The 23,901-nt window shown below is 37.6% G+C and overlaps 1 protein-coding gene across 2 annotated transcripts in view; it reads right to left on the reverse strand.

Annotated features, from left to right (window-relative positions):
- prkcz (protein kinase C, zeta) overlaps positions 1-23,901 on the reverse strand; it is a 175,155-nt gene that overhangs the window by 57,542 nt on the left and 93,712 nt on the right. For both annotated transcript variants that reach the window (XM_059333243.1, XM_059333244.1), the window contains 4 exons: positions 20,005-20,136; positions 13,317-13,407; positions 9,437-9,492; positions 8,951-9,145 (listed from right to left, as the gene is read on the reverse strand). In XM_059333243.1, the coding sequence (XP_059189226.1) occupies positions 8,951-9,145; positions 9,437-9,492; positions 13,317-13,407; positions 20,005-20,136 (474 nt within the window). The remainder of the gene's footprint in view (positions 1-8,950; positions 9,146-9,436; positions 9,493-13,316; positions 13,408-20,004; positions 20,137-23,901) is intronic.

The following is a 23,901-nucleotide window of genomic DNA, read 5'->3' on the forward strand; positions in this document are numbered from 1 at the left end:
CTCAGACGAATTGCTGCATCCAAAATGTGATAGAGGTAATTACAGATCCTTCTCTGTTCACTAATACTATCTGTACATATCCTGTGGTGGAAAGACTCCTGTAAGTTTATTAGAGCTGCCAGAGCAGCTTGAAGGTCAGACGCATGGAAATAATCCCACGTTTGTTTATTTTCCTGTACTGGAGCATGTATGTGACGTAAACACATACGTGACATGAGCAGATCTGAGCAGAGTTCTGAGTCTTGTCAGTGTAGACGACACGCTACGGCGGAGCGTATTTAACTTTTCCACTTTGGAAGGTGGTTTCAGATTTTTGCGTTTTTAAGCCCCAAAAACGCCGTCACCGTCTAAACGAAAGGCACTTCCGATAAAATATTTTGTCGTTTTTACCTGCAAGCGTCCTCGTGTAAATGGGGCCTAAGTCTCACAACAAGTTCTGAAAATGCCACACAAAAGTATTTTACATTGCTCTTCTCATCCATAAAACACTGACCCACAGTTCAGCTGATATTCTTCCTCAGAACAGTGTAAACAAAACAAACAATAGCTACTCAATAAAATTGAGGTAACAGATTGCACGCAATATTATTTATTAAATCTAACTACGTTACAAGTTGAGTTAATAACAACTTATCAGGAAGTGTTAAGTGTCGATTAAAAACGGACTAATTCTATTGTGTTGGATTAATTCAAAATTCACTTGATTTAGAATTACAGACACATAAAGATTATATTTAATGTGGTCAAAAAAGTTACTTAAACAACTGCCTCAAAATCAAGGACGCATTTATATTTAATACATTTGATCAAATATTTTAAGTAAAATGAAATGACTACAGAATAATTTATTACAGTGAAGCCTTCCAGACCTCTTGTGTCCTCCTTGATTCCCACCTGACACCATAATACGCATCAGCTGCTCTCATGGCATTATGTCATTTGATGTCCACAGCACAAACCAGAGGTAGTGGCATTAGTCGAGCCACTCCAGGGAGTGGATGTGATTAAATTGTTTCCTTTGTGGAGCAGTGACGCATGATAAAGCTGTGAAATAGGACAGAGGTGTATCCGGATGTTGCCTACAAGTTTTGGCGTGCATCATAGGTGACACGAATTATCCACAATAATGACCCATACAGTAATGTCACCTCATCTTTAATCTATTTTCTTTCTTGGGTGAAAAGAGTAGGAGCAACTTGCATTACAAAAAGTGACAGTTTGATGTATAGAGACTGTATCCCAAATAAGACAAATCTGCAATGCAGCACTTTCCGGTGTTTTCACTGTCATTTCCAATAGGATCGCCACCACTAGTGGAGGTATAATTGATTTATACATATTTAACAATCTACATGTGAAATTTAATTTATGTACATGGAGACTTACATGTCTCATTACAATACGAATTAACTCTGATGAGAGAAAGCAGTAAGAACTCTCGGGCGACACTCAGGCGACGATCTTAAAAGTACATCTTTATTTTTACTGTACTGTATTTTATTGTGAAGGACAGAAGTATGGTCCGGATGTGTTGATAACGCTGTTTTTTATTTGGCTTACCCAGAAACATGCAATTTTTCCCCGAAAAACTCAGCAGCCCCCGTTGTTTTATTGTTTTAAAGCGAGGAGATCCAAGTGTCCGATTTGGGATACAGTTAGCACACGGCTAAATCACCAATTTTAGAGTCCTTTAGCTGACTCTGGTAAACCCGAGCCTAACGTACACGGTTAAAACAATATTTGGTTCGAAAGATAAGACGGTAGACTTTAGTTTCACACTATTTAATTAATTGGAAGCATAACATGATCATTTTTATAAGTAATTAATGTGAAATTTTGATAGAATCTTAGCCAAGCGGTGTCCGATTTGGGATACAGTTACGTTAGATGTGCAAAATTAAACTGAGAATTAAACAGTTCAGACACTTTAGGACACAATGCACCAGGATGCAAAGACAACCTATTTGTTTAAGATATATTTTACACGTTTAAAAAATGGTTTATATTTCTTGTCTTTCTTGATGTTGTTATTCTAGTCTCAGGGGTGATTCAGACCTGTCAGTAACATGTGTCCTGGGTGATGTGATCACAAGTGGACAGCATTAAGTGTGTTAGAATGCACCTCCACTTACGATCTGATCTCACTTCCCTGCTCTTTATACAAATAAACACATAGTAGACCTAAGCACACTATGTTTAATATTACAGTGGACGTTGTAATGTAAGATTATAGTCATGTCTGTAGTAAAAGCCAATTTATTTGTGAATTTGAGGACACTGTATGAACCTAAAACTATAAGGTTATTGTCTACGGCAGATTTGGGCATTAGGCGGCCCGGGGGCCACATCCGGCCCGATGGCTGTCTTTGTCCGGCCCGCGTGAGGTTACCCCGGAATTAGAAATCAATAAAACCACAGTGCTTTTATTTTGAAGGCGATTTACATATGTGCGTGCATGCATAAGCACCTGCACAGATTTATCTTGTTAAAAACACTTTGCTTTTTGCACAGGGTAAATAAATTGTTTGTTTACTGCATAACATACATGCTCTATATTGTTTTTGTGGTTTGAATGTATATTGTGTTTAAAATAAAAAACATTTTTACAATTTTTTACTGCTATATTTGACTAACTCATCATTAACATAGTCTTTTCATAATATATATTCTTACCACTAACAGCTCTAAAACCATATAATTTACTGCATTTTATAAAGACATGAAATTCATATCGAGCAGAAATTAGTTCAGAGTATTAGTCCGGACTCTGCAACCTTTACAGTATCTCATGTGGCCCCTTGGGAAAATTAATTGCCCTCCCCTGGTCTAAGGGCTGCTTTTGTGGTGCAGAGAGATCATGAGCAGGGCTGAGATTAGTTCTGTGCAGAGTACCAGAATAAAAATCACTGACACATAACCACCAGTACGATAATAAAAATGTAAATATGGCAGGGAGTTGTAGAGGGCTTGTCTGCCTATCACTTACAGAAGCGAATTAATATCACATGACTGAAAGCCTGACGTCAGTAGAGAAGGCAGTCCTGGAGACCGCCTCTAAATGTGTCTTAGTGATGAGATCTCAAATGCGTCCTCAATGGATCCTGAGTGCTTTTACAGCATAACTTAGAGCTCAGCCAGGACGCATGTTAATAACAGGTCTGATCAGGGTCTTAATGCATTCACTCCCGCAGAAAGAACAGACTACTCACTCACTTCACCTCCATGTAAAGGGGTTTAGATCATCTGGAAACAAACAGTGGGTTTGTTTACAACCCAACAAATAATAGTCTGGTTCATTACATACCGTCGTTGTGCACTTCATGTGTTTTTATGCACACTGTTCATTGCACATTTGTTTCATAGCACCAAACATTTTTATACTGTATATTCATATTTATTCTGCACTGGAATTCTACTCCTTAATACATACTCCTTCTTTAGACACTTTATTTTTTACTGTATTTTTATTGTATTTTTATCTATCTATCTATCTCTCTATCTATCTCTCTATCTCTCTATCTATCTATCTACTTTCAGTGTAAATTAAACACAACATAAATCGTTACGGTAAGGACGTGTTAGACCTGCCTTCAAAATAAATCAAACACATGTAGCTTACAAAATAAGAGCACATGGATGTGTTAGCAGAGTCCACCACATAATTTGCAAGAAGACTGTCAAAATAAGATGCCTTAAATAAAACAGAACCCTTATTCTCCTTGACAATAATTCATAAAAAATATGCAATGATTAAGATGGAATAGTGGCATTAGAATGTGCGAGAGGCACCAAATTTAGACTTTTAGGGCAAAAATGGCTCCCGGACCCCCCTACTTTGTTTGGGTCCCCCATCATAGTCTCAGAAAATCTTGACAGACAAGAAAATGCCCAGCAGTATGTTCAGGGTAATAAAGGAGGAGAGATGTTTTTGGGTCCTTCATTGAGTCAGCTTCAAGTCAGTAAATGTGTTTGGCTGCACTGAGAATTTCATCTACAAACTTCTTTTATGTCAATATGTTGGTTGTTGTTTACACTACAGTTCATTTAATTTTTTAAAACATATTTGGGTTAAGGCATGGAGTGGAAAAATAATTTATTGAGTTGAAATCATTTGCTGACAGCTTCGTCCCCCTCAGTTCAAAAATCCTTATATTATAATATTACATGGCAAAATGTTTTTAGAAACCTGTAATAAACTTTAGGTCATATTCCTTCAACACCTTACATTACATTAACGTTAAAACTGGTGTGAGCAGCTTTCTGTACCAAAGCACATTTGGATTAGATAAAAAAAATCTTTAAACTAGAGAATGCTGTTAACGTCATCTAAACATTATTCCTGAGTATTTGTATTTCTACTGGTCAGACATCACCAGCATGGAAACTCAATTCTGCATAAAAAAGCTCATTGGTCAACCAATAAATTACAACATATAAAATAAGAATTTGTAAAATATACACCTGCATTACTTAGCGATCTGATTTCAGGGATTATGTTTTGAGACGGAAGAGAGCTGTGGGATAATTGAATAATAAGCATGTAAATGAATAAACAGACTCTTCAGCATTACACTGTTGATGACATAAACAAAGCACACTGAGTGGTAATTGAGTGAAGTGGCTTCCACTTCTCCACGTTTGTAATTTTGCGGATGACTCATGAGTGCACACACAGTAACCACTTGCATTTATTGGTCTATTGTCAGTAGAGAGCCCACATAAAATCAAGGTTAGCTGTGGAGACACCTTTTCTTTTCACTTAAAGGTGCAGTGTGTAATATCCACTGTATGCCCATGGCTGAAGTGAAAAGTTTGTTTTCAGCTGAGACGGCGCCTTCATAAGGGTGTGTTCTGGCGAGGTGGAGCACCTCAGGGCTTTACCTTTTGTTACATCATAGATGCTTGTTTCTCACGCGTTTACTGTACACTACAATCAGACCCTGGAGACCACGCAGGGAGCAAAAGGATAGGAGAGCACAGCATAAGCTTTGGCCATGTAAACTCTACCGATACCTGATACACCACCTATGATGTGGGGAGATTTCAGCCACAAGGTCTAATAATGCTGTGAAAGTACAAAGTGACATTCCCCTTCCCCTTCCCCATTCTATAATCTGTGCAGAGCCTAAGGTTGGATTCTTGGATTTGAACAGACTGTGCACACTGCAAAAAAAGAAAAGTTGGGTGAATTCAAAATTTCAAGGCAACAAACTTTGATAAAATTTTAAGTTGGACAATTAAACTAAATATTTTAAGTTTTGTTTTTGAGTTTGCTCAACTCTGAATTCAGATTTTTGTCAAGTTGTCCCAACTTGTTGCAACCACAATTTTGAGTTAGCATTGATGGCTACTCTTGTAGCTGTAACAAGCAGCGCAGCTAGCATCAGTTAGCCGCTAGCATCAGTTAGCCGCTAGCTTTCGCTAATGACCGAATTTCACCGCTTTCCCGCATTTCACAACAAAGAAATAAGAGTTAGCAGAACTATTGTCCCTTGTTGTGAACCCCAACTTAAAGATATAAGTAACAACAACTCACAAACTTGTTTTTGAGCAGACAACTGGCTTCCTTTGTTGTGCTAACTGACATTATTGCCCTAAATGTGAATAATTTATATTTACAAGTTTTACCAACTTAAATCACTGTTTTAGGCAAAAAAATACAAGTCGGCTTTTTGGCAGTGCAATGGAAGATGTGGAGAAATCTGTAGTGCAAAAGGATGCGTTTGGCTGTTTAAATCGGAGGGGTTTTACACTTCTTAAGACTAGGCCCATATTGGTAGGAGTCAAGGTTATTATAGTTAATGAAAACTAACAAAATAACGAAAACTAGAATTGAAAAAGCTTTTTCGTTAACTGAAATAAAAATAAAAACATGAGTTTTAAAAAAAAAAAACGATAACTAACTGAAACTGTATTGTGTAGTTAAAAAAACTTAACTAACTAAAATTATAGTGAAAATGTCCTTCGTTTTCCTCTTTTTGGTTGATGTGAAATCTATTTCATCTATCTGGTTTTGTGACTTAATAAACTTATTGGGGCTGAGATAGAGAAGCCAAAGGAAGTAAAGGCAACATTTATTGTGACCTTATTGAATCTGGCACCCAACATATACCCCATTACAAAAAAACTCAAACTAACACTAAAACTAATAAAAACTAAACTAAAACTAAGCATTTTCCAAAAAATAAAAATGAATTAAAACCAGCAAACTCACTCCTAAAACGAATTAAAACTAACTGAATTTGAAAACAAAAAAACACAACAAAATTAAAACTAAAACTAATGAAAAATCCAACACTATTATAACCTTGGTATGGACTACAGTGCAGACTGTAGACTGTAGCAGGTCTGTTATAACATCAGGTTTATGAAATGTGTGTAGAGGTGAACATTCAGTAACTTTTAGACTTTTTGCTTTGAGGATCAGTCAGATAGGATTTAAACTGAAACCTCAGTCAATCCTAAGCATTGTAGTTTCATCAGTAAGCTGTTGTGGATCAGAAGCCTTTTGAAGTTACCTTTTTCACTGTCCATCCTCACCTCATCAAAAAGCCGAATGAAACATGCATCAGTGGAATAGGCCTTTCTGAAACCAGACTGAGGTTCATAAAATGACCTGTGTTTCAGAAGGTTAAATACCCATCTCTCAAAAACCTTGCAAATATCTCCAAGGGTGGACAGGGTGGTAGTTCCCTCCTTTAGTTCTACTATCATTTTTGTAAAGCGGTAATACTCTGGCCTTTTTCAACTCATTCAGAAACTGTGTGTTAAGCTTTGAGCTGTGACTGCAGCACTATCCCTGATAAACTTTAGAGGGAGGTCATCCAGGTCAGTTGCCTTATTTGGGCTCATTGAAGACAACAAAGTGACCACTTTGTTGTCTGTTGTCACAAACAGATCAAACCTACCCTTAGCGTCATGGTAAAATATTTTATTGAAAGAAGGGCCGACGTGCCCTGAGCCTAAGGGTAACTTTGAGACCAAATATGAATCCACAGCTGTAAAGAAAGTGTTGAAGTGATGAGCCACCTTTGTAATGTCATGGCAAAGGACACAATCAATATTTAGCTTATAATTATGAGGATTTGGCCTTGGTTTTTAGCAGATAAGCCCATCTCTTTCAACACCTTCCACAATTTGTGGGACTGGTTCAAATTGTCATTAACAGCATTTTTTGCCTTTATTTCCTTTGTCTGATCCATCTCAGCCCCAATAAGTTTATTAAGTCATAAAACCAGATAGATGAAATAGGTTTCATATCAGCCAAAAAGGTTTACGTATGAAAAAAGATGACATTTTCACTATAATTTTAGTTGGTTTTAGTTAGTTTTGTAACCTCACAGTACAGTTTCAGTTAGTTATTGTTTTTTTAAAAGCTTTTGTTTTTATTTTTATTACAGGTAACGAAAATGTTTTTTCAATTATAGTTTTCGTTACTTCGTTAGTCTTCGTTAACTATAATAACCTTGGTTCATACACTCCACCGATAAACCACAGGCCTTCACGTCTAACGTTACACTCCATACCAAATAATCAGACTCTAAGACTCTGTTGTGAGAAGAGGCAACATTGCAAGTTAGGAAAGTTTGCTATGCAATTTAGAGGACAAAGGAGATGAAATCCTGCCTCCTATTAGTTTGAAGCATGTGGTCAGGTATTACACAGTACGTCCGTAAATGAAAATTAAAATCTAAGCCCTCCTGAGAACTGCCATTCTGAGAAAGGGCCTGTAGAACCAGATAATGTAATAAATTCCCGATAATGTAATAAAAATCTGCATTTGAGTCCACTGAAAATGTAATAAAACCTGATAATGTAATAACTTCCCGATGATGTAATAAAGTGCATTTCCCAATAATGTAATACACTTTTTTTTACCAATAATGTAATAAAGTATAACACCAAGCACCTTTAGATTTCAAGAAGCTGTTGAATGCATTCGTGTGCCATGGATACCTCGTTGGTGAAAAATGGATGAACGGGTCAAAAGTTAATAAAGATTCAACTTTGACCTGTTGGTGGCGCTAGAGCTCTTGAGCTAGAGTTGATACACAGTATCACCACTTGAACCCAAGTAATGGCTGGTCTGCTGTTAAATTATTACAATATTGGGGAATTATTACATTATCAGGACTTGGGAAATGAAGGCTAACCTGATAATGTAATAAGTTCCCGATAATGTAATAACTTCCCGATAATGTAATAAAAATCTGCACTTGAGTCCATTGAAAATGTAATAAAACCTGATAATGTAATAACTTCCAGATATTGTAATAAAGTGCATTTCCCAATAATGTAATACACTTTTTACCAATAATGTAATAAAGTATAACACCAAGCACCTTTAGATTTCAAGAAGCTGTTGAATGCATTCGTGTGTCATGGATACCTCGTTGGTGAAAAATGGATGAACGGGTCAAAAGTTAATAAACATTCAACTTTGACCTGTTGGTGGCGCTAGAGCTCTTGAGCTAGAGTTGCCTACACAGTATCACCACTTGAACCCAAGTAATGGGTGGTCTGCTGTTAAATTATTACAATATTGGGGAATTATTACATTATCAGGACTTGGGAAATGAAGGCTAACCTGATAATGTAATAACCTCCAATTAATGTTATACTTTATTACATTATTGGTAAAAAGTGTATTACATTATTGGGAAATGCACTTTATTACATTATCGGGAAGTTATTACATGATCAGGTTTTATTACATTTTCAATGGACTCAAGTGCAGATTTTTATTACATTATCGGGAATTTATTACATTATCGGGAATTTATTACATTATCAGGTTCTACAGGGCTCATTCATGCATCTTTGTTCACTTTGTTATCCACAGTGTTGTTGCAGGGTTGTTGATCTACAAGTCAGTCTCAACTATCTTTAGCCACGCTGGCTGCTCATGGCGATGCACCTGTCTTCCCTCCATGTGTGCTTCGTGTCTCACCTCATCATCATGGACCAGCTCCTTCTTCACCACTTTCATGGCATACACCTGCTTGTTTTTCTTTAGCCGAACCAGCAGGACCTTGGCGTAGCTGCCGCGCCCAATAACTCGGATCAGTTCAAAGTCCCCCAGCCCGAGAGCCAGGTCCTGGGACAGCTTAATGCCATCGATGCCATCCACTACTGCTTTGATGTCCTACAGAGGGCAGAGGTCAGAAAGGTGTGAGTGTACTGATACAGTCACAAGAAATGTGTTAAAAGTCTAAGTTTGAAAGTATTGTATGTTCAAGTTCAGGTAGAAGAAGCAGTTCTTTATTATTCATTATGAACAGAGAATGATTTGTCTCCTTTTCCTAAATGTGTTATGTGTGTTAAGTATTACAGCTTCTGACTGCAGTCTAAAGAACATTGGGTTATTTTACAACCTATAAGAGCAAAAAATATGAATGACAAAGTCAAGTCTGTGGTGATGGAGAGCCCGTCTCACCTCTGTATCTGCATCTTCTGTTTTATCCACTGTACAGTTGTGTGGTAAAAATGGTACTGCAAAAAACAGACACAGAAAGTCACTGAATGATGATCATTTGGAGACATTTATAATGTGACACAATTGAATCTGCACTGAATTTTTTTTTTAAAGATTTAAAGATTTTTGGCCCTGTAATTATTATTTCAATCATCTATATAAATTCTACAAAGAAATATGAATTCAGTGCTTTTACTTTAGAATATCAGTTTTTCATCTAGTGCATTACTTAGTGATTGTTTGTTATAATGTGTCCTCAGTTTTGTATGTAAATTGAATCATTCGTTCCAAGTAATATTCTCTATACCAGTTCATTGGCTTAATTAGTTGATATTTCCAAGTAAAATGTAATTGAGGGACATCAGTGAATCTGCAATTTACTTGTGTATTTTCATTATAAAAAAAGTGGTTCTATTAAATAAATATTACTTAGAAACACTCTGAGCTTGCAAATACATTCTGTGTGGAAAAACGTAGCTTTTTTTAAGTAAATGTCACTCTGAATTTTTTCAGTGTGTGCTGATGACTGACTGACTGCTTTAACGTGTTGTTCTTTTATGGCCAGTAGAGGGCGGTAGAGTACACAGTATTAAGTCCAGCTATCCAAAGGGAAAACCAAACTCTGTCAATCCACAGAACACCTGATATCAGGGACCCCAAACAGACTGTCCACAGTCTCCCTTTAATAGGATTTACATCTCGGTCCTATGGGATCCCATCAGTGAGCAGGGCTGTGGTTAGATAACAGTTAAGAGTTACAGAGTTACATAAGTGATGAAAATGAATGTGAAGTGAAGCTACCAGGGTCTAAAGTCAGTCCTTGAAACAAAGTAGCCTTTCCATTATTCAGTTGTCTCAGGATTACATCATGTGTATGTTCTGTATAGTTTATGTAATATTCAAGCGTCTTCATTTGTAACACTAAGGGAAAATGTTCACCCCTTTGTAGATCAATCCAAGGCTCCACAGCCCCCACCCACTCAGGGCCAAGTTTCACAAAGACATTATTGAGTGTTCTGTATATTAGGCCAGACTTCATTTTGCTCATAGATCTGTCTAATGCAAGTCTCTCAAAAATAAAGACTGACCTACTATCAGGCTGAAAAGGCTAGCCAGCCTAGCCCCAGGCTAACTTTACAAAGCTCAGGGCCTCATTCACCCACCATCCTGATGAAGACATTTCTGCTGACTACACACTTATGCAGGTTTTATGAAGACTCTGACTTTCACCAGTTTTCTTATTAGATATTTGATCTTAGGTAAGAACAAAATCTATGCACACGAAAGAGCACACTTATATACATTTGAGTGGTGACATGCTTGTGCAAAATCAAAATGTGCATTTATTAAATTATACACTTATAGTATTTACAAGTATTATACGGGTATAATATGAATTAATTCAATATCTTTAACCGCTTATTCACTCATTTTTACTTCTTCACTTTTTCCTATTTTTTTTTACTGCTTTTATCTTTTATTTTCTGTGTATCTGAGAATGTCTTGTGGTTGTTCATGCTCTTTTAGTCTTTTATTGTTTTTCCTTTGATTTAAGAAATGTTTTTAGCCTTAAGGCATCATTCTCTGTATAATTAACTGTTCTCTATCAAAGCGATTTGTAAACTGCTGTGTTTAAAAGGTGCTATATTAAACTTATTATTATTATTATTCAAACTCAGGGGGGGCTGTAACTGATCCCAGCTGACATTGTGTGAGAGGCGGGTTCAACCTGGACAGGTCTCCAGAATTTATTAAAGAAATATTTTCAATATTTTTATGGTCTTTTAAATTAAAGAAGCACTACTACTACTAGTACTCCCTGCAGAAGTATTTCCACTTCCAAACTGCTGAAGTTTATTTTCTCTCTCCTTCTTTTCAATTTCCCTGTGTGATTGTGCACATGGCACTGCAGTCTCATATTGTTTTTTGGAGATTGACGCGTCGTTTATCTGCTGATTAAGTTCAACTGGAACCTGTTATCAACTTCTGAGGAGAATGGGATTCAACATATAAGGATCAAGGGTGTGATCAACACCTTCATGAATCTGATGTTTCTTGTAAACTTTCTTAAGAAGTAACAAAAAAACAAGATATTTGTTACCGTGTTTGCAGTATCATCCAATATCAATGCAAAGTGAAAATAGCAATACATATGATCATTTTTCAGATATGCCTTTATTTTGAAATTCCACTTTCATATACTGCCATTTAAAATAATAGATTGCTTTGAATTTAAATACCTAAGAGAGCTTAAAACCCAGTTGTCAAATCAGGTGCTTTTTGTGAGTGGATATGAATGTATATGACTCTGATTTGAATCGAATGGAAATCGTATCATAGAAGGCCGCGCACATTTAATTTAATTTTCCAGAGAATCGCTAAAGTAACCTGATGAAACTTGTGATATAATAGCCACCTATTGTTACACTGGATTTTCAGAGTAAAATGCCCTGCTTCTGTTAAATTCTATGGTTGCTCTATGTAATCTTTATACCACACTGTTTTTGCAGTTAGTATACAAGAAATTAACATCCTTAACTATTTTATGCAGGTGTTGATGTTGGTTCTTTATCAAATGGTGACATAAGTGTATGCCACAGATAATTAAACTTAACAAACAGACAACAAAATGTTTTCCCAAAAAATGCAATAGTGATTTTTCAAACAGCTTTTTTAAAAATGTATCTTTACCACCGGCCACAATGACTTAGTTTTGGTCCAGCTCCTTTATTTCACTGTGCACTGCTTTGTTAGAGCATCATGGTTATTAAAAGCACACTCAAAAACCAAGTGCTTTGCTCTGTGTAATGTACTTCACTCATTTTTCCAGTGTGAACACACACCATACTAAAAACCTGCTTAGAGTGAATATGGAGTATTGTTTCTGGACAGCAATAGTAACCCGCCACCCCCAACTGTGTAAAGTTGGAAAACTTCTCGTCTATTGTCAGACTCAGCTCTGTTCTGGCATATTGATGTCAAAATATAAGGATAAAGACCTTCAAATGAGACTTGTCTACATACACAAATCATTTATACAAGTACTGTCAAGTGTCCTTCAAATGAATGTAGCTCAAACTCACAAAATCTTTTCTACAAAAGGGTATAAAACAATAATAATTGGATTTTTAATTAGTTTTAGTTTTGTTGTGATTTTTTGTTTACAAATTCAGTTAGTTTTAATGAGTTTTTAGAGTGAGTTTGCTAGTTTTAATTAGTTTTTATTTTTGGGAAAATGCTTAGTTTTAGTTTAGTTTTTATTAGTTTTAGTTGTTTTGTAATGGTGTATTTGTTGGGTGCCAGATTCAAAAAAGTCATAATAAATGTTTAAATGTTTTCCTTAGTCTGATCCATCTCAGCCCCAATAAGATTATTAAGTCATAAAACCGTATAGATGAAATAGATTTCATATCAACCAAAAAGGTTTAAGTATGAAAAAAGTTGACAAAGACGAAAACTAAGGACATTTTCACTTTAATTTTAGTTAGTTTTAGTAAGTTTTGTAACCACATAATACAGTTTCAGTTAGTTATTTTTTTACAAACTCTCTCTATATTTATATATATCTCTCTATACTTCTATCTATATTTCCGTTAACGAAAATGTTTGTTCAACTCTAGTTTTCGTTATTTCGTTAGTTTTCGTTAACTATAATAACCTTGATAACTACATGAACCATTTCCTCTGAACTAGATTCAGAGTTGTATCTGTGTATCTACTGTATGTTTTCAAGTCTGAAGAAGTGAGGCTAATATTGAGCATTATATATTTTTGACATGAAAAAAACTGGATGCAGTAACACGGCAGAATTCTACTTGTTTAAAAAAGACGAAGGCCTTACTTCCATCTGTGTCCTCTGTGTCATCTGGTGGAAGGTCCACTTCTTCACTCTTGGCATCTGAAGGGGGCTCCTGTGATGGCATGACTGGATCCTGAAGGATGAAATTGAAAACTCCACCTAAATATCCCCTGACATATTCCCCGAAATATCCATTGAAATATCCACTCATAGTTTTACACTCCTGGGAGAGTGTGTGATGAATCATGTTTACAAGGAAAAGTCTGTTTTTAGAGCGATGAACAGACATGCTGCTGCTCCAAGACTCTAATGACAACACCAGGGTTTCACCAGAAAAGGCATCTAATCATTTCATCTTATCATCTTATCAAACCTCTGAGTCACTCGTCTGGCACTGAGGATATCAGCTTAACGCTGTGATCAAGAGGGGGAGTACACTGCTACAGGGAACAGTTAGCCCAGCACCAGCTACATTGATTTTAGTCAGGATTTTGGTCTCCAGGGGCTGAATCTGTAAGTCTTGGAGTTTGGTCAGATGCTTGCCTTGTGGTCAAATGAATTGATGAGTGCAAAATATTGGTTTTCTGTCACTAAACTTGATGTCATATGTCAGAAAGGAAGGAAAAAACATGAAAAAGAATTGCAGGAATAAAAAAAGTGAGTGTAGAAAAATATATTTATCTGTGAGTTGTGCTTTAAATGCATTTATTTAGTGATCTTTCATGATTATGTCTGTGCTACTACAGCATCATTGAATATTTCTTAGATATTCATTCATTAAAATGAATGATGGGGATCACAGGGGGCATTGAGGAAAAGTTTGGGGTAAAATCAAATGATCATATAATTAATAATTAATTTGAAAAAAAGTGCTATTACTCTTCTCACAAAAACACTTTGGACATATTCCAAAAGTAAAATGAGCAACACACAGTAAAGCATGGACATTAAATGTAACTCATGTGCACAGAAAGTGACATAAATCTATTTTCTTTCATGGAGATGTTTTCAAACAGTCAGCCTGACATTTAAAAAGTAAGATCAGAGCGGTGATTCTATCTCTACTTATGAAAACAAGCTTTCTACTATAGGACAGGTTGAGTGGTAATGTCTTCTTCAAGCTCAGGCCCAGAAGTTTGAGGATTCTGCTCAGTATCTTAGTTGTGACTGAGGCTTCAGATGTTGATACTGGAAACTGTTGCAGCCACTCCCCCAGTTTGGGGGTCAAAGTCCCCAGTGCTCCTATTACCACGTGGGTCTCATCAGTTTTGACCTTCCACATCACTTCCAGCTGTTCCTTCAACCCTTGGTACTTCTCAATAGTTTTGTGTTCCTTCTTCAGGTTGTTGCTGTCAGCTGGTATCACCACAGCTACTGTTATAGCCCTCTTCTGCTGTTTGTCCACCACCACTATGTCTGGTTGGTTAGCCAGTAACTGTTTGTCAATTTGGAATCCAAAAGTCCCACCAGACCTTAGCCCTGCTCTCTTGCTGGACCCTGTGCAGGTATTAAGCTGTGGCTGACTTCCTTGCAGCCTCCTCATGATTGCATTTTGCCTGTGGGATCGCATGGTATTTGCAGCTGTCCTGAACCTTCTCGGGCAGCTGTGGCTCAGCTGGTAGAGCGGGTTGCCCCCCAACTGAAGGGTTGGTGGTTTGATCCCTGACCATGGCAGCCTACATGTCGAAGTATCCTTGAGCAAGATACTGAACCACAAATTGCTCCCGATGCTGCGTTTATCGGTGTGTGAATGAATTTCCAATGGTGGCAGGTGGGACCGTTTAGGGTAGCCTCTGCCACCAGTATGAATGTGTGTGAACGGGTGAATGAGCACAGTCTGTAGTGTAAAGCGCTTTGAGTGGTCGCAAAGCGACTAGAAAAGCGCTATATAAGGGCAGGTCCATTCTTATGCTGCCCTCTGGTAGCTCCACCCCTTTGGTTGTGATCATCTTTCCTTTTGATACCATCTGACCACACTTGTCTATTCTGAATGACATGCCTATGTCGTTGCTGTACATCCTGGTGGTGTGGATCAGTGATTTCTCACTCATTCCTGGCATACAGCTTGATGTCATCCATGTAGAGCAGGTGGCTGATTGTTACCCCATTTTAGAATTAGTATCCAATCTACTCTCCAGGATTGTCTTCCACAGTCCCATTTAGTACTTGTCTTAGTGTCTTGTTGATGTAAAACTGTTCTAGGCATTCCAGTATCCATGTGTGTGACAGTGAGTCACATGCTTTCCTGTAGTCCAGGGATTCCCAAAGTGTGGTGTGTGTACCCCTGGGGGTCCGTGAGCTGCCGCTAGGGGGTGCGTGAGATGAAAAATTTAATGGCGGTCTGATAATTACACAATTACATTTTTTTTCCCCACACACAATAAAGACGTGTAAATAAACATTTCCTTTGTAAAATGTAAAATCAAAAACTGTAATATTAATAAATAAATGCAGGCTATTCAAAATGCACTTAATTTATCTTCATCCATTTTTCCAACCTGTGTTATGATTACGGGGTTGTTTAGCTCCACGCTCATTTAAACTTGCTGCAATTTTTATTAAACGTGGCTCAAAATATTGTAACATTTTCCCAACTGATCTGCTTTCTGCCTCTGATCCTGAGCCTGTCATCATCCTCTTTGCTCTTAAAAGTGGAAGCTTGCGCATAACTTTGTTGAATTATATTCAAACTGTGTTACAGATGAATTCAAATGCGAGAGCGCATTGTTGTGATTGTGATTATCTTATTATATGTGTGTTCTGGTCATTTGAGCATGATTAAACATGCTGCCTTTAATATGGCTATAAAAAAGCTTATTGCATTTTGGTGTTTTTGAAGGTGTGGGGGATTGGGGGTGCGTCAACCCTGTTGGGACATAGAAGGGGGTGCACGGCTAAAAAAGTTTGGGAACCGCTGCTGTTGTCTATCCAGGCGGTGCACAGGTTGTTTTTTCTCTTCTTACAGTCTTGATTGAGTGCTCTGTTGACCAGTAGCTGGTGTTTGGCTCCTCTGGTGTTACTGCCAATTCCTTTCTGTGCTGCTCATGTATTGACTCATGTGCATACTCATCGTATTATGCCTGACAGGATCTTCCATGCTGTGCAGAGACAGCTTATTGACCGATATGTGCATGGGATGGTTCCCCTCTGGGGGTCCTTCATTATTTGGCCTGTCCTGTCCTAGGTTAACCATTCTGGTTCCATCCCTTAGCAGCTGGTTCATCTGTGCTGCTAGGCTTTCATGAAATGTGGTTAGTTTCTTTAGACGGTTTGTGTGGATCATGTTGGGGCCCGGTGCTGTCCAGCCTTTCATCTCTGTCACTCTTTCTTTAATGTCTGCCATTGAGATGGTTATTGGTTCCTGTTCTGGGAGATTTCTGTGGTCAGCTCTCAGGTCCACTATTTGATGCTTTTTTTTCCTCCCATTTGTTCTTCCAGCATTCTTCCGTCTCAGCTCTTGGTGGGTCTGACCTGGTATTACTTACCTGCCATTGAGAGTACACTCATTCTTTAGAGCATCTCTTCAGTCGAGTGGCCAGAGCTGTTAACCTTTGAATGGCAGTCTTGAGTGCGTACATGAGTATAGACAGCTTGTTGTATTTGCTGGGTGCCCTTTTCTTCATCGTGTTGGCTTTCTGCAACTCAGCTAGCTGGCTAACCTTTTTCTAAGCTGCCCTGTCTCTTCCATGGAGGGTTTTGTGCCTTTTGAACTGCTTCTATCTTGTACTTAAGCATCTCTAGGACTACTGTTGCTGTACTGTAAATCAGCCTGTTGTTCTCTGTGATGGTCACAGTCAAGATCGTGGGTAGTGCAGCATTCACATCTTCAAGCAGATCTTCTAAAGCAGGGATTCCCAAAGTGTGGTGTGTGTACCCCTGGGGGTCCGTGAGCTGCTAGGGGGTGCGCGAGATGAAAAATGTAATGGCAGTCTGATAATTACACAATTACATTCTTTCCCCCCACACAAAGACGTGTAAATAAACATTTCCTGAGTAAAATGTAAAATCAAAAACTGTAATATTGATTAATTATTAAATGCAGGCTATTCAAAATGCACTTCATCTTAAAATGAAGCGTAGAAGAAGTTATCTTCTTCCATTTTTCCAACCTGTGTTATGATGACGGGTTGTGTACCCTCCATGCTCATTTAAACTTGCTGTAATTGTTATTAAACGCGGTAAAAAATATTATAACATTTTCCCAACTTATGTGCTTTCTGCCTCTGATCCTGAGCCTGTCATCATCCTCTTTGCTCTGAAAAGTGGAAACTTGCGCAAAACTTTGTTGCATTATATTGAAACTGTGTTACAGATGAATTCAAATGCGAGAGCGCATTGTTGTGTTCGTGATTATTTTATTATATGTGTGTTCTGGTCATTTGAGCATGATTAAACATGCCCCCTTTAATACGGCTATAAAAAAGATTATTGCATTTTGTTGTTTTTGAAGGTGTGGGGGATTGGGGGTCTGACAACCTGGTTGGGACATAGAAGGGGGTGCGTGGCTAAAAAAGTTTGGGAACCGCTGTTCTGTACTTTACAATTTAGCCTCAGAAGTCTCTAGTCAGGGGTTCCAGGTTTTTTTCTTGGTACCCAATCTCGGATGGTGGGGCTGATGGTGGTATCCCCTGCTGACCTGTCGTGCTGAGTCACCCTTGCTGTAGCATGGTTGTAGTATTTCATTGATCTCTAGGTGTGACAGTAGTTGGTGCTCACAGACATTGGACCACTGAGTTAACAGCTGTTTCTTTGTTAGTCTTGATGATGAGTTTCAAAATAACCATAGGTCCCACCTACTCTGCATATATCCCTCTCTCTGGGATTGCTTGGATAGTAAACACTCCAACAGTTCTGTGTTTTCTGCCCTTGTCCATAAATATAGAAGATTTTGGCCATATTGTCCAATCTTTACACCCACATTAAAATTTCCCAGAATTATGCTTTAAATTTAAAGACTTGTTTGCAGTAAAGCACAGAGTGTCCTTTACTGATCATTAGCATGTGCAGTATAAGTATACAAGATGTGTTTAATCTGTGCTATTATCACATAAAACTGTACTGGTGAGAAGGGGTGTGACGAGATCTCGCGAGATTAAAGTCGACGATATTTGTGAGTTATCAAACTTCTATTTGTGACCTGTGTGGGCAGTAAAAGGAAAAGAAGAGGAGGAGGAGGAGGGGAAGCAGCAAGCAGCCAGAATGAGGTCGCAGAGGCTCCTTAAGAAGAGTAAGAACGAATGGAAGAGGCACAGTCCTCCTGCAGCAGTCTCTTACAGCTGCAGAGCCAGAGTCTGCAAATTGCTAACAGGCTAACAGTTAGCTCTGTAGCAGTGCAGTGTGTATGTGCTGCTGCTGCTGGAGGTGTTCACTTAGCGATCTCTGTCTGTTTACAACAAGCACTGGACACTGTTCATAGTTAGTGATGCCGGTTAATTAAAGATCGCTAAAGTTAATTAAAGATGCTATGTTTATGATAATTAGCCATGCTGCTTTGTTTTTTTTTTTAAGATATTTTTTTGGGCATTTTTTAGCTTTATTTGACAGGAGAGATTGAGAGTGAAAGGGGGAGACAGAGGGGAAGACATGCGGGAAAGGGCTCCGAGCCGGATTCAAACCCGGGCCGCCCGCTTACGAGGACTGGGCCTCTGTGGTATGCGCTCTACCAGGTGTGCCACTGGGAACGCCCATGCTGCTTTGTTTTGATCAGCTGCTGATGTTGTGCAGTTAGCGACGGCGGCCACAGTTGCGTCTCCCGTGTTTATGTGATCACGGATCACGGTCGAAACTGTTGCTAAGCGACTACCAAACGCCACCTCCGGTGTCTCATTAATCCCTCTGGGGGATTTTATTTTTTTCAATCTAATTTTAACTTTCATACATTTTAGTTTTAGTTTCACTTTGTGGAAGAAGAACTTTATTAAAAGCTCATGCCTACATCATGCATGTAAAGAGTTATAATAAAACATTTCAAAATGCATGTGCAACTTGGTTAAATAAAAGTCTGTTGGTCCAGTCATATATTTTATCATTGTAGTTTTCTTAAAATCTCGTCTCGTCTCGTTCTCGTGAACCCAATATCGTGTCTCGTCTCGTGAGCTGAGACAACATGGTCTCACAGGAATCCATGAAATAGCCACGGATTTGCTTAACTCAAAATCCGTGGAATAGCCGGAATCACTCAAATTTCTGTGAAACTGACACGGATTTTGCTACAATGCAAGTTAATGACAGTCATATCCCGTGGCTATTCCAACATACAAAGTGATTATGTACATTCACTGAGTGAATATTTAGAAAATAAAACATATATTCCTCGCTAGAAATGTGATCAAAATCCATTTTTATGCAGAAACAAATATTGATTTTTTCACTAAAAATGAGAGAACTGTCCGCCATGTTTTTGTTCTGACCGCCGGAACCTTGAAAGTCACGTGACTTGGAACACGAATAGCCACGGGTCATTAACTTGCATTGTAGCGAAATCCATGTCAGTTTCACGGAAATTTGAGTGATTCCATGGCCATTCCACGGATTTTGAGTTAAGCAAATCCGTGGCTATTTCATGGATTCCTGTGAGACCAGGTTCGCTGAGAGTAACATACCCCTACTGGTGAGGGAATATAATCTTCATGTGGAGCCCATGGAAGCTTGACTGAGAGATTGTGATGGTGTGAGATATGACAGGCTGGTAGTGCACTGTTTACTACTCAGGACATGATGAAATACTCACCATAAGCCTTTGGCAGGTCTGAGGGATGAGTCTGTGACAGCGCTTATGGACCAGCAGTTTGCAGTTGATACACTTGTAGCCCTGCCTGCCCAGCCCCCATATCCTTTCACTACAGTGGCCACAGTAGGCTTTCTGTAAGACACACACAGGACAGGACACACTGGAGGTTAGTCTTTAACTTACACACTTACTGATATAATCACTATTGATTTTTTCATCAAGGGTTAATTTCTAGTAACGACTGACAAATACAAGAATGATGGGCATACATTAACACGCTGCCCTACAAAGCCTAACTGCAGTAACTACATTTTTGGTAGAATTTAAGTTATAACTAAAAATGAACTCCTTGATGTCTGTTTTATCTTGTAACCACATTTTAGATTTAAATTTTGCTTTATTTCAGAAAAATAATGATATAAAAATTGCAGTAACTACAAAATCCAACTCAAAACCAAAGCAGACCACAGTAAGTTCACTGACCACAGTCTGCTTTGGATATATATATGAATTTAAACATAAAACCAAAGCAGACGGTCTGCTTTGACTGTGATACAGTGTAGACTTGTATTTCTTCATTGTGTTGAATAGTGGAGACAAGAATAATAGACATTCTAAGTTTATTTGCTTGGGAAATTAATATTTGGATAGTGATTAAGCAAATAAGTGAGATAAAATTATATTAAGACTAAAATATAACATTACTTTGTAATATTAAGTCTAAAATACACAAATCTTTGAATAGAGTTGTTAAACACTTTTAAATACACTTCTAACAAAATCAATTTGAAAATGTTTATTCACTGAAAACAAAATATAAAAGCTGAAAGAAGACGACAACATTACTATTAGAACCTTTTACAGCAATGTAAAACCAGAGTGCAGTAACTACATTTTTGGGGTCAAAGGTCAAATAAATCATCCTTTTTGAGTGTAAAAAATTCAATACATGTAGAAATTAGTGTGTCATATCACTGACCTACCTATAACCCATTTAGCTGGCTAGTTAAAAAAAAAAATTAAAATTCCACATCATAATTTATTTTCTCTCCATGGAATTGTATCGCGATGGACGTATATAGCGAGATATCTTGATACAGAATTATTTGGTCAAAATGGATAATACTAAGCACATACAACTCAAACTTTTTGAAATTCTGATGGGAACTATTTTAAGGGAATGTCATTTGAAGATTGAGGTTTTGCTTTTACTTCACATTACCACCCAGTTCTTGTCTTCAGTTCCTCATCTTTAAGCTTCCCTACCCAGAATACAACAGTACATACAGCTCAGGAGGAGAACAATGTGTAAAGAAGGTCTACTAGGAACCCAAATATTCATATAAATAAATTGCTGTTGTTTCTGAAAGCAGTGTGCAAGATTTTCATTCATCTGTTCACTAAGCTTTAATGTTCAACTCCTGTGTGCCTACACCCAAGAGTGCTGCTAACCAAAATACCCCAGTATAGTAAAATCAAACTGTTGTCTTAATCTAATTGCTCTGTATTTTCTATACATGCATGTAAACATAGTCAATGTAAACATAGCAGGGTTGTTTTTCTCTACAAGTCCACCTGAAACTGTTATGTTCAGTTTTCACCAAAGTTCTTAATTAACTAAGAGAATACTTGTCAATGATTTAATTCACACAGAAGTATACAAAACCAAAACTTGTGGTTATTTCATATAAACTATTAATTTGTTAAATTACCAAAACACATGCAATATTTTGATAGATATCAATATAAAGATAATAAATTAATGAATGTGAGTCAATATGAGGAGCAATGATTTGAAGTAGTATGGTCCTACACTGTAAAAAATGTTTGTAGAAATTACAGTAAAACACTGTCAAATTGCATTAGAAATAGGTCGTAAATTTAAACATTGTACATCACCGTAGTAGATACTTTTAATTACTGTAAATCAAAGAATAGCATAAAACTTTAAATTCTACTGTCATAAACTATAAAAACACACAGTTTTGCTGTAAAAATATTTATAACATAATATTTATTTAATTTATAACATTTTCATGTCAAATTAATGGAGAAATACCATGATGAAACAATTATCCAAAAAGTAATGGGATTATCCAGTATAAATTACAGCTTTTGCTGATACTTACATTTACATACGCTCACTGTAATTTTTACGGTGAAGTTCTGGCAACCGCAGCTGCCGGAATTTTACCGTAAATTAAACAGATTTTTTTTTACAGTGTACCCTACCTCCTATATACAGTATGTGTTTATTGTTTGGTGGCACCCTCGTGTGGCCCTAGTAATTATGACAAGACCACAGGAGTAGGTTAGGCAACGTAGTATAAACATCCATAATCTGTAACCTCTGCGGTTGAAAAATTAAGCCAATATGGAAGTGCAATTCCACAAGTGGCCACTTGAGGCTGGCTCTAAAAGGGAGTCAATCCTCACAAATGACATTAAAATACCCACATTTACAGCAGAATTTGCTTATTTCTCCTTCATGACAACCGTGAAAGGGGGTGAAATTTTATATAACTCACATGTTTGATTTATATTCACCTATTCGGGGTTGGATTAGGGTGAGGGGTTAGACCTAAATAACTTTAGGTTAGCTTGTGTTGTAGCCACACACTAAACAGACACATTTTCAGAAAGTTTCAGAAAGATGTTACCTTTTAAATGAAGCTTTGGCCAAACAGTTCTTCTGTTATGTTTGTTTTTTAGGCCCGACCCTGCCCATAACCCCACTGAGGCAGGTGTGTTTTAAGATGCTGTGGGTCTGACTGGGCTGTCCCTTACTTTACTTACTATTTTTACTATTTTATCTGTAATTACCGCAAAATTAAATGGTTCTTTCAAGGGACTTAATATTAGGAATTTGGAGAGCTATAAAATTAAGCTTTTTACAAACACATCTTTCAAATCTAATATGGAGGCCTTCCAAAGATGGTGCTACTTTTATATGATGGTTGAATTTGTGTGGATTGCATCATTAAATAAACTGTACAAGCTACACTGACATGAAAATACATATCTTAACATTATAGTTTTTTTTTTATTTTTGTACCCCAGCCCTATCTTTTATATACTGTATATGGTGTATACAGTGACTTACTGAGGTTCACACTCTGTTACATAATATGTTCTCTAGAGTGTTCTTTGATGGGTTCTTCCTTTGTGCTTAGTTTTTAGCTTGTCCCTCACATTGCTATATTAGTACCAAAGGATGTTCAGTGTCCCTGAACATCAATAAATCTGTCACCATAGTGTCTCGCTGGAGACTAGCATTCATTCACAGGGTGTGTATGCTGAGTAAATAACAAAGAGTCCCAGTCAGTGCTCTGTTGCCATGGTAATGCTTCAGTAAGACTTCAAAGGCTTCCTCCAGTCTTTCTAATCTAACTCTACATAGAGGTTAAGGCGTACATTTATAAATTAATCACAAGCTTTTGTCCTGTTCCTCTTCCTGCACACACACACAACTTGGAAGTAATCAGCAGTGTTTACAGCTAAAAAGAACTCTGAGGATGCCTGTCACTCCATCAGGCTTTGGACAGGGTAGAAACCCCCCGGGGGGAGTTTTAAACCAAGGTACAGGACATATTGTAGCCTGATAATGGTGGTCATTTTGAGATCACAGAAATCATCAGTCAGGAGCCATTGTCTATTGAACTTTAATATCTGTTCAATATACTTGCTAATCCATCTAACGAAAAAAGTAATCAAATGACCACCCAAGCAGCCAACCAAAAAACACTGCCATCCCTGGAGCAATGACATTAGCAAGGCTAAAAATCTAGGAACAACTAATGGAGCCACTGGGATCCGCCTTGAAATAATAGATGTAACCTCAAAACACACACTACACTGCAGCAGCAGACGACCACACCAGGTTCCACTTTATTAGGT

Source organism: Centropristis striata, chromosome 5 (genome assembly GCF_030273125.1).
Source record: "Centropristis striata isolate RG_2023a ecotype Rhode Island chromosome 5, C.striata_1.0, whole genome shotgun sequence".
NCBI lineage: Eukaryota > Metazoa > Chordata > Actinopteri > Perciformes > Serranidae > Centropristis > Centropristis striata.